The sequence below is a fragment of the Grammomys surdaster genome, unplaced genomic scaffold (assembly GCF_004785775.1).
Source record: "Grammomys surdaster isolate TR1022 unplaced genomic scaffold, NIH_TR_1.0 309, whole genome shotgun sequence".
Taxonomy (NCBI): Eukaryota; Metazoa; Chordata; class Mammalia; order Rodentia; family Muridae; genus Grammomys; species Grammomys surdaster.
Window position 1 is genome coordinate 1,417,254 of NW_021604728.1, and position 11,980 is coordinate 1,429,233.

An 11,980-nucleotide genomic window follows, 5' to 3' on the forward strand; every position below is an offset into this window, starting at 1 on the left:
GTTAGGGTTAGGGTTAGGGTTAGGGTTAGGGTTAGGGTTAGGGTTAGAGGATAGACGTTCATGAGGTTTATTGGATGCAGCTGTGCTACTCATCCTCAGTGTAGTTCCAGGGGTGTCCATGGTCTCAGAGCAGGAGGGACAGGTTGTAGACCCTAGATAACCCGTATAGTCTCAACTCAACTAGCACCTGACATCTGGGATTGATCCAGGTAGACAGCAACATAGGCCATGAACAGCTGGACACAACTGTGTAACAAGGTCTGCTGAGCTTGGGTGAGTATGTTGGCACCACCTGGCTGTTGGGAACAAATGTGTTGAGGTACCATAATTGTCCAGTATGAGCAATGTAGGGAGGAAGCCTCATGCCTCTGGGAGTGCCGAGAGAAGCTCAAAGCTGGGAGAACCAAGGCTCTGTGGTTGGAATCCAGGACCAGAGACAGTGAGCCTGTGATGAAGTTGAGTGTGGGAAGTCATGTTTCAAACCGAAGCAAACACAGCTGGCAAATACACAGGGGTGTGACAAACAAAACCCAAGGGCAGAAGCAGAAGGATTAGGAATTCAAGGTCGTCCTTGGCTATATATAGCAAGTTCTAGCCAACCTGAACGAGCTGGCTAGTTTTATGTTAACTTGACACAACATAGAGTTTTTATAGAACCATAATGTTGAAAATGTCTCCATGAGACTGGCCTGTAGGCAAGGTCATGGGATACTGACTTGATTAATTACTGATGTGGGAGGACCCAGATCACTGTGGGTGGAGCCACCCCTGGGCTGGTGGTCCTGGTTTCTAAAACAAAGCAGGCTGAGAAGCCATTAGGAGCAAGCCAGTAAGCCGCACTCCTCCATGGGCTCCACATCGGCTCCTGTCTCCAGGTTCCCATCCTGCTTGAATTCCTGCCCCAGTTTCCCATTGAGCCATTACTTGGAAGCTTAAGATGAAATAAACCCTTTTTCCCCAAGTTACTTTTGGTCATGGTGGTTTATCACGCCCTAAGATACTGGGATACCTAACATTCTTAGTCTCAAAAAAAAAAAAATCCAACTCAGAGGCTAAAAATCCAACAGAGATGGATGGTAGTTAAGACCACTAGCTGCTCTTCCAGAGGACCCAGGTTTGATTCCCAGCACCCACATGGTGGCTCACTAGCATCTGTAACTCTAGTTCTGGGGGATCTGATACCCTCTAATGGCCTTCAAAAACATGAGAAACGCATGTGGTATACAGACATATCCATGCATATATGTAGGCAGATCACCCATAAACATGAAATAAAATCCAAATAAGAAAGTGAAGGAGCAAAGGAGGTCAGGTGGTTTACACTGGTAACCCCAGCACTCAGGAGGATGAGGCAGGAGGATCACTGTGAGTTTGAGACTAGCCTGGATACACAGAGAATTCCAGACCAATATGGGCTAGAATGAGATCCTATCTCAAAACAGCAACAAATAAATGGATGAAGGAAGAACCGAAACTGAGGAAATTAGGTGAAGCGAGGGACGGCGCCCACTGAAAGCTGCTAGACTCTACGCAGAAGTAAATACGGTTTCCTTCCTAACGGACAAGCCGTTTAAAATTAAACACACCTACCTTTGTGTGATACAGGATGCCTCAGGAGAGATGTGCTGGGTGGGTACAACCCCTTCAGAAGCAGGAGTGTTCGTGGGGGAGCATGGGTAAATTGTAGCATGACAACACTAGATGTATTAAGGGTAGATTAAGGGTCAATAATACTGCAGGAGACAAAATGGTTACAAGCCCTTATCACCAAGGGGAGGGGGAGACTGGAGGGGAGCTAGGGGGTTCCATCAAACGTCAGCATCCAGAACTAACTAATCACACTCATAGTAGCTCTGCTTCCAAGTGAAGCATATGAAGTCCTGTAGGTTAATGTTTCAAAGCAAATTCAGAGGACATAGAACAGGAACAGCAATGTTCATTCCATATTCAGACTGAGAGAGTTGAAAGGGCTCTGGTGTCACTTGAGAACAGGGACAGCATTTGCTCACTCTTACTCTTTGCTGACTCAATCTTTTCAGCCCAAGAGACACAAATACCCCTGTTAGAGATGAGGACTCTTTCTCTCAGCTGCGGAGAATCAAACCCAAGCCATTTGTGTCAGGAGCAGAGCACAGAAGGGACTCCCCATACACAGCATAGTTAAGGACCTAGCCTCCCCCAACAGTCACTGCCTTCACAGCCTGTGTGACTTTCAAGGGACAAATGCTGTGTAGCACCACATTGATATGGGCTTCGTGTGCTTAGCTATGGAGATTTCATCACTCAGACAAACGCTTCCTGACAAGAAGACCTAGGTCCATTTATCCGTGAAAGGAGAAAGTTGAATGCATGATTTTCATGAACTTGCAAAGCATGTAAAACAGAGGAAACATTAGCAGGCTTGCAGGAGCTGCAACCACCCAGAAGGGACCCCATGCTTCTCCGTGGGAGGGGTGTAACTGTTTCCTGCACCAGGAAACTGCAGATGACTGTCACTGAGTCTGTCATTAGAGTCCCTATCCATGATTTACCCTTATTGCTGCTGAAGTTCATTCCTAAAGAGAAGATGCAGGATGTAAAAAAAAAAAAAAAAAAAAGTCAATTTTTCCTTCCAAGGTCCCAACAACAAACAGGCACAATTCCACTAAAGCTCACCCTGGGGAACCAGCTGGGCTTTCTTACAGAGTGCAGGTTACTTACAAGGCTGTGAGCGATACTCTCAAAATGCCACACTGGAAAGTCTTTCATCAACAGGAATGTTGGTTTCTCCCAGCCTCAGATGAAGCCTCTTTCAGTCTTCTCTGGCCTATATACTTTAGCCCCTTCCTGGGGCCATGTGGAATCACAGCATACCAAGAGGTGGTAGGAAGACACTAGATACTCAGGGAGCCATCTTGTAATGGCCTCCATGAGTGGATGTAAACAGTCAAGAAGCCCAGCTGGAATGATCTTCTGCACATGGGACGGTGGTTGGTTTGCTCCGAGGATAGTTATGTACAATTCTCACCCAGCACACAGACCTCATGACTGTGTCCCTCACCCATGTCCTCTGTCAGCGTTTTCTCTCCTACTCCTTCATGAGAGGATGATGGTGGACACCTAGGCCAAATATCATTTGAGCATCTGTAAAATCCCTGCCATGTGCTATTGGGAAGCAGGGTAGGACGGACTATACTAATTCTCCTTCTGTTTCTGAGTTAGTTGTCTGGAAGCCCATGGATTTGGCCACAGACATGTGCACTTGGTCCAAAGAACCTTCTACCCGCAAGGATTGGTTTATTAGGGGGTGCATTTTGAGAGTGTCCTGTTTCTGGTCCTCAGCCTGTCAAGGATTGTTGAGAGGGAGAGATACTATCTCCTGGTCCATGGGGTTCAGCCTTGGCTCACCGCCTACACTGAGGAAGGCTAGACTCTTCTCACATCCGCCATCCACTGGGCTGGAAAGTGGGCACAGGACACTGTACCCCTGATCACCTGCAGAAGAGCCAGGGTCTCCCAGGAGTGGAAAAGTAATGGGCCCTCCACAGACACTGATAAATGTCAGCAGAAGCACAGTGTGAGATGGCATGCAGGATAGGACAGTGACTCCACTTGCCAGAACCTGGCCTCATGGTCAGGAGACCCCAGGAGAGATGGTGGGAAGTGTCTTCATTCTGCCTTGTGCCTAATTTTATAATTCTCTCCAAGAAAGACATAGTCAGAGATAAAGACAAGGTAACAGAGAGTCAAAAAGAGAGAAAGACAGAAACAGAGGGAAATACACAGAGAGAAAAACAGACGGACAGGAACAATAGACAGTGTCATGCCGTCCTTTAAACAAATACAGAAATGTGTAGCTACTGGTTTACGCCTGTCTCACACACCCCTGAGCTTTTGCTGTTCCTCTCAGCTTCCATGTCACATTTTTGTTTGTTTGTTTGTTTGTTATTTGAGACAGGGTTTCTCTGTGTAGCCCTGGCTGTCCTGGAACTCACTCTGGAGACCAGGCTGGCCTCGAACTCAGAAATCCGCCTGCCTCTGTCTCCCAAGTACTGGGATTAAAGGCGTGTGCCACCGCTGCCTGGCCATATCACATTTTGAAAGCTCAGACATGACACAGAATTAAACCCATTCCACCCCAGTTCTGCCCCCTCCTTTTGGACACTGATGTGGGTCTGACAAACGTCCTTGCTATTGTGTATTACAGAGAGCTATGTGTCCTGTGCCCTAGAGGTACCTTGTCCCTCTTCAGACAAATGATGGCTTACAATATGGAGTCAGTATGGTACTTCAGGCTGCATGTGTGAAAAGCATTCATGAAGTAATGTCTCAAGCACCCTGTGCCCCCTCCTAACCTTGGGTTCCCTGGAGTACTGTGTGAGCTGAGATAATGCTCAGGACCATTCAAGACTCCAGGACTCAGAGAAGAAAAGAATGAACTGCAACTCCATAGCACCCCAGAGTGATGGGAGCCAGAGGCTCCTCCCAACTTCGGTAGCATCATGTCTGTCAGAAATAAACTACAGCTTAGGTCTTCTCATGGTTAGCGACACTGCTTCTCTGACCTGCCATATACCAGGAGATGGTGGCTATGTCTTGCTCCCACTCCTGGGCTCAGTGTAGTGCTGTTCCCAAGCAGAATAAAGCAGTGTGTTCAACCATGAGCAATCAACCAACTAGTTGATTGCTAGGATTAGGGTTAGGGGTTAGGGTTGGGGTTGCGGTTAGGGTTAGAGTTAGGAACCAACCAACTAGTTAGTCCTCATCTCTAACAGGGGTATTTGTGGGTCTTGGGCTGAAACGACTGAGTCTGCAAAGAGTAAGAGAGTGAGCAAATGCTGTCTCTGTTCTCAAGTGACACCAGAGCCCTTTCAACTCTCTCAGTCTGAATATGGAATGAACATTGCTGTTCCTAGTGTCACAGGCTGTTCTGTGTCCTCTGAATTTGCTTTGAAACATTAACCTACAGGACTTCATGGCTTTTCTGTGGACAGTGTCCTCTCCCATTGCTGGCACAGAGCAGGATTTCTGCAAACCCATGGTTGAACATGAGCTTGATGGGAGGGTGAGGTCGAGGCTGGGAAGTACACTAAAGGGACCATGTGCCACAGAGATTCAAGCTCATAACAGGGAGATAGGAGAGCCCTGCCTGAGAGACGGCAGAGGCAGCGCACTTGCCAAGAACCCGAGCACCTCTCCCAGATGCTCAGATCATTGGTGCTAATGGAAATGCACAAGGCTGCCCCTTGTGCCCTGGAAAAACGACTGTGGAAATGACAAGAAGCAGAGTGTCCCTGAGAGCCGCTGGCTGCGAGGCAACAGGACCCATGTCTCATGCCGAGCTGGGCCTCAGCAGACAGAAAGTTGCTCATTTGGAAACTATGCCCTCATTTCTGGGAATACTGTATAGGGAGATTCTTGGAAGGCAAGTCCTTGGGGACTGTGCTTCTGCCACGCTGCACCACAGAGTCCTGCCTTACTGTGGAACACACGATCATCCAAGCAGAGCACACACATGAGTAACACATGCTCATGGAAGCAGAGCACACACATAAGTTCAAAACCCTCAACTAGGCAGCCACCTGGCTACTACCTTCTCATTACCATCTAAGAAGCAGGGGAGGGGTGCTTCCATGGCTAGAGGAAAGAGACAGTAAGGACTCAGAAATTAGGGGTCCCTCCTGTATCAAATTGTCTTTCACAGACTGAGTCCATCCATCCATTCATCCATCCAACCATCCATCCATCCATCCATCCATCCATCCATCCATCCATCCATCTGTCTGTCCATCTCTCTGTCCATCCATCCATTCATCCATCCATCCATCCATTCATCCATCCATCTATTCATCCATTCACCTACCCATTCATTCATCCATCTATTCTCCTCCATCCATCTATTCATCCATTCATCCATCCATCTGTCCATCTGTCTGTCCATCCGTCTGTCTGTCCATCCATCCATCCATCATCCATCCATCATCCATCTATTCATCCATTCACCTACCCGTTCATTCATCCATCTACTCTCTATCCATCCATCTACCTACCCACCCACCTATCCATCATCCATCCATCCATCCATCCATCCATCCTTGCTAGAGATAATCCTGCCCTACAATATACCCACACCTATGCATGCCCATGTGTGTGCACGCACATACACACACACACATACACACACACACACTTACACAAATGAGCACACATTTCCACACATGCATGTCCACATTTGCACATGTACACACAGCATTTTGTCTGAAGACTCAGACACATCCCACCAAGACACCTCCGGTTGGCATGTTAATGGCCTGTGGGGCAAGTACATTTACACAGTTCCTGTCCCTATAGTTACAGCCACAGACACATATCCATGCACAAAGACAGAAAGCCACAAGAAACAAAAAGCTGAGAGCAAACCCACATGTTCTGCCTGCCATCCCTCTTCTCACAGGTTCAAACTCCCTTTGGAGACCGACACATTTCAACCACGTGTCAGAAGCAAGACACACAGATCTAATAGACACATGCAGAACACTCTAATGTCACTCTCTCTCAAAGGGACCTCAAACTGGTCATAAGGTCACTACCTGAGTGAACCAGCCACTCAGAGACAGGCAGCCTCCCCTAACCCCATAGGGATGTAGGGATGTCCCCAGTCCTTCAGGCAGTAGCAACCCTCAAACCATTTGTAGGTCACTGGTGCTGGTAGGTCTCCCAGGTCCAGGTGACACACTATGTTCTGGGCTAGCTCAGCTCCTGATGTTCTGCTGACTTTCAGCAGCTGTGTTAAGCTCCTTGCTACCTTAGCCCAGGACCCTCTATAGGGCCTGTGGGTACTTGGTGGGTCCTGGTCAGAGCTCACACAGCAGGAAAGGGGGATGGTGGCACTGTAGGCCTAAGGTTGAAGGCATACCATAGCCAGTGTACTCTGTATCCAGCTTTGCCTCCTGAGGGGCCTAGAGCTGGCCCTGGGCTCTAATTCCAGTGGTCCGTATTTAAGGATGCAAGGACAGTGGCTTTCGTTGTCATTTCATAGGTTTCATAACTCCAATCTGTAGAATTGGGGACAGGTCTGGAACACCAGAGACAGTTGCTGGGTTGGACCCTCCTGGAAGCAAGGCCTTCCAGTTATCCTTCACAGCCCTACCAGAGTGTAGACCTAGGCAGAGAGAGCTGGTAAGGACTTGCTGTCCACAGCTCCATGCCTAGTAAAAACCAGGATCAGGAGCCAGGTTACAGAACTGTCATCCCAGTACTCAGAAGGCTGAGGAGGATTGTGAATTTCAGCCCAGCCTGCACTACATGAGGAGAGCCTCCAGAAAACCACCACCAAATGAAAACTGAAACAAAACAAAAACAAAAAAACCATTGTTCCACAGAACACAGGTCAAGGGTCATGTCTTCAGGGAAACCCCAATTGCCCTGAGATCTGCAGTGTCCAAAATTTCTCCCTTCTTCACAAGGACCAAGAGCACAAGGGGGTAGGGGTGGGGTTCCTCCAGTAGACGGTGCAGATCTATCTGTCAGCTCGAATCCAAGGAGCTAGCTCAGCCTCCCGTTTGTCATGCACTCAGTCCGCACTTATCGGAGCTGACAGCCAAGCTGTTCCTGGCTCAGACGATGAATATGCATGGAGACCACAAACATGAGACGAGGGACATCGCGGCGGAGGCTTCTGGGGAACGCTGTGCGTTCTGATGACACTGTTTAATTTGGATTTACCGGCCTCCTTTCGTCATCCCAGGGGCAGGCTTAGTAATCAACATCTATGTGATGTGCTTTGTGCCATAATTAAAGCTGCTGCTTAATTAGAAAAACTGTCCACCCCCAGACAAAAGGCGTCCAAGGGTGACACCGACAAGAAAGCATGAGAAATCATCTGAGTGGGTGGTGTCGCCTGTGGGTGCTGGAATGCACTCACACATGTGCATACACACGCACGTACGCCTCCAGCTCAGTTTCTGATGACCGTACCCACTGGTCCTGGAGGCATGTTCTGGCCATGCTGGAACCGTGAAGCCCTTGAGGAAATCATAAAGAGAACGCTTTGGGGGAGCCTGGACTGAGCTTGCAACGATCAGTTTTCTCAGTCAGTCACCCTCAGACACCTGTCACTAACACCAGGTGTGGAAGTTTGCTGAGTAGGGCAATGCTCACAGATGCAGACAACACAGTCCATGTGTTTACCTTGCTCGTCCAATGTCTTACCACTGGCTAAGCTTACGATTCATACAGTAGCCATTTCCTGCCATGGTCCTGGGGTCGTGGGGGAAGCGGGAATTTGGAGGCCCTGTCAAAGATTCTAACTTGGGGACTGTCATGTAGTACAGTCCCAAGAGGGCTAAAGAGGACAGGAAGGGGCTGAGCCCCCAGGAGAAAGGGCTACCATCCTGACCTGTGTGGGTGTGTCTCTTCAAGCATCATCTCAGAGCCTGCCCACAACACTTTGACCATCCGCCTGCACACTCAGTTGTCCCACTTGCTCCTGTTTTTTTAATCCTCAGCAGCTCTAACATGCTTGTGGCTCAGTCTTTCTGGGCTGGTTCCCATCATGCCTTTGCTCTGATTGGCCAGCCCTGGCATACATGTGTTACCTGGAGTAGACCTTCTGCCATACTTCGTGGAACTAGACATGGGAAAAGGGAGTCCAAGAGGTGAGTGATGAAGTTCTGAATACGCTTGTCCTTGGTTCACTCACTAGGAAGAGGAATGTCCGTCAGGGAGAACCCCATTGTGGGACTGCCCATTGGGGAGAGCCCATTGTGGGAATTTCAGGCCGGGAGAGCTCGCTGTTCCTTAGCAAGACAACTGGGTGACATCTGATACAGGTAGATTGCCCAGGTAGAATCTTACCCACATTCTCCATAGCCCTTTCTCAGCTTCCCAACCCAGATCAGCAGGCTTCGAGAAAGAACATAACAGGGGCCCACCAGGCTCTGTCAAAGCAGGTAATAAACCTTTGTGTAACCTCAGATTTGAAGGCAGCAGCAGCTAGCTTCCTGGGTCTGTCTCAGGATGTAAATAATTCAACTTCTGAATTTCAGAAGATACCCAAAAATAAAAGAATCAGGCATGAAAAAAAATACAGGTTATTTTTGGGACTTAAAAAGTAGCACAGCTACCAGAATAATCCTGGAGGTGCAGTCCCTGTTCCATTGCTGGGAGGATCACTCCAGTCCAGGCACCATCCTGGGAGCAGTTCAAGCACAGCCCCAGAGAACTGTTCCAGATTCTGGGCATTCACAGCCAGCTGGGACTCTGGACTCTGGCCATCTTACCACCTTGGCTCATGCACAGAACAAACTGAAGGTGAAGAATGAAAGTCCTCAAAAGCAGCCTGAAGATTGAGACTCAGGAACTTGGTGGATGGTGGGGTAGTCCCTCCTTTCTTCTCTATCACTTCTCCGAGCTTCTTGTTTCATCTTTTTCCTGGCCCCACCCTCCTCTGCCAGAGTTCTAGTCCTTAGGTCCATTGGGCAGTAGAGGAGCTGCAAACAGACCTACCACTCATTGACCTTCATCAGTCCTGAGCTCAGCTAACAGGGAGCTGCTGAGAGCTTCCCTATCTAGGTCTCCTGTCCTGGTGGTCTGTGACAGAGCTCAAGAGCAGCCAGCTTGCTGCTGGAAAGTTTGCTCCAAGTCTTGATGTTATAGATGTTGGGCCTAGCCAGTCCTCCTATCAAGGTATTTGTCCAAGCTCAGCTCTGGTCAGCCCCCTTGTGTGCTTTTTGGAATGAGATAATAATCAGGGACAAGAATCAAGTCCTGAGACACAAGCAAGGCCACAGCAGTGAGCTTCTTTGTGGTGAGGAACAAGATGGCCACACCCTCTGATGGACTGCTGAAACCATTCGGACACTGGAAACTCAATGAGCAATAACAGCACTCGCACACCGGCAATAACTGCAAAAGCCAGCGAGAACATGCTTAGCAGGAACCAAGGCCTCTAGCTTAGGTGTTCGAGTCTATCTGCATGCCTATGTGCACATGTGTATGCACACAGCTATAGCTGAGCTCACAGAGATAGTTCAGCCACCTCCATCCTGCCAGCCTCTGAGACCAAAAAAAAAAGGGGACTGATCCTGGGGGGGGGGGGGGGGGGGGGGCTCAAGAAGAAGAACATAGCTGACAGCAGAGGGGCGAGAAGGACAGAGAGAAGGAGAGAGACAGACAGAAATATATATAGAGACAGAGACAGGGAGAAAGAGAAATAGACAGAGACAAGGAAAGACTGAGACAGGGAGAGAGATGCACACACAAACAGAGAGTGTCAAAGACAGGGAAGGAGAGACAGAGACACAGAGATGGGGAAAAAGAGACAGAGAGAGATAGAGACATGAAAAGAGACAGAAAGAAACAGAGATAGAGACAGAGAGAGATAGACAAAGGCAGAAAGAGACAGAGACAGGGAGAGAGAGATAGACAGAGAGAAAAATAGAGACAGAAAAAACAGAGATAGAGACAGAGAGAGACATATAGAGACAGAAACAAAGAGAGAGTCAGAGACACAGGGGGAGACAGAGACAGAGAGATAGGGAGACACAGACAGAGACAGAAAGAAACAGAGAGAGACAGAGACAGGGAGACAGAGACAGAGGAATCATGGGAGGCAGAGGCACAAAGAGAGCTAGGGATATTTTGCAGCCCCACATCCCTGTGCAGCAGAACCCCCTACCTCCAGTCCTCAGCTGCTCACCTCTTGGGCCTGTAGTCAGGGATGGTCCTATCCAGGGAGATGCGGTCACTGAGCTGTGCATTGTACCCAAAGTCCTCGAACTTGCCCTCGGTCTCTTGGCTGTCATCTTGCAGAGTGGCAGCCACTCCTCCTTGGCCCAGGCCACCTGGCCCCTCCACCAGCCCAATGGGCTTTGCAAGGCCTGGAGAAGACAAGAAAAGACAGGTCAGGAGATCCTTGGAGTTGCTCCCAGCGTACCCATCCCCTGTGCAGTGTGTCCTGGAATGAGATTGTCTGTGAAGTCAGAAGACACAGGCTGGCAAGGTTGTAGGAGGGTGAACAGGGGGAGCATGAGCCAGGATAGTGCGACTCCTCTACATGACATCATGATGCCAAGAATATATCTGTAAAGTAAGCAGTAAAGTCCGGGAGGCATCCAGGAAGTGATGTAGAAACCTAGTGCAGTGGCAAACTCCTGGAATCTACGAGTGACCTTATTAAAAGCCTCCCGAGAATGGGGGTCATGGAGCCTGAATTGCCCTTCTTCTGTAACCAGGCAAGGCTCCTTGCAGTGGGACAAGGATATCAACCCAGCCACAAACCTCTGACCTACAATATGTCCTCCCTGCAAGACGTGCTGGGGTAATGAAAGTGTAGAACTTGTGGGAGGGGCAATGACTGACATAAGTTGAAGCTCACACCATGAGATGGAGCCCACACCTCACACTGTGTGGATGGCTCGGAACTAGAGGTTTGTCAGCTCAGAGACCCAGGATGTTTTCCAATGATACTCTGCTATATTCATACATCAGTGCCTAGCCCAACTGTCATCAGAGAGGCATTGTCTAGAACCTGAGAAGAACAGATGCAGAGACACCCAACCCAACACTAGGCAAAGTCAGGGAAAGAAGAGGGGGAGAAAGGATTCTAGGAGCCAGACGGGTAGAGGACACCATAAGAACACAACCCACAGAATCAACAAAGCAGGGCTTATAGGGGCTCACAGGGACTGAAGCCACACTCATGAACTCTGTGTGGGTCTGAGCCAGGTCCTGCATATACATTATGGTTGTGTAGCTTGTATTCTTTTGGGATTCCTAACAGCAAGAGTGGGAGGTATCTCTGACTCTGCCTGCCTGCACTTGGGACCCTTCTCCTACTGGGTCTCCTCATCCATCCTTGATATGAGGGCTTGTGCCTCGTCTTATTGTAATTTGTTATGCCGTGTTTGGTTGATATCCCTGGGAGGCCGCCTTCTTCTTCTCCTTCTCCTTCTCCTTCCCCTTCCCCTTCCCCTTCCCCTTCCCCTTCCCCTTCCCCTTC

At 49.0% G+C, this 11,980-nt stretch overlaps 1 protein-coding gene across 1 annotated transcript in view; it reads right to left on the bottom strand.

The window, feature by feature from the left end:
* Positions 1 to 11,980, bottom strand: part of Galnt9 (polypeptide N-acetylgalactosaminyltransferase 9) — an 80,119-nt gene that overhangs the window by 33,961 nt on the left and 34,178 nt on the right. The window contains exon 2 of the mRNA XM_028777392.1: positions 10,679 to 10,859. Coding sequence (XP_028633225.1) covers positions 10,679 to 10,859 — 181 coding nt within the window. The remainder of the gene's footprint in view (positions 1 to 10,678; positions 10,860 to 11,980) is intronic.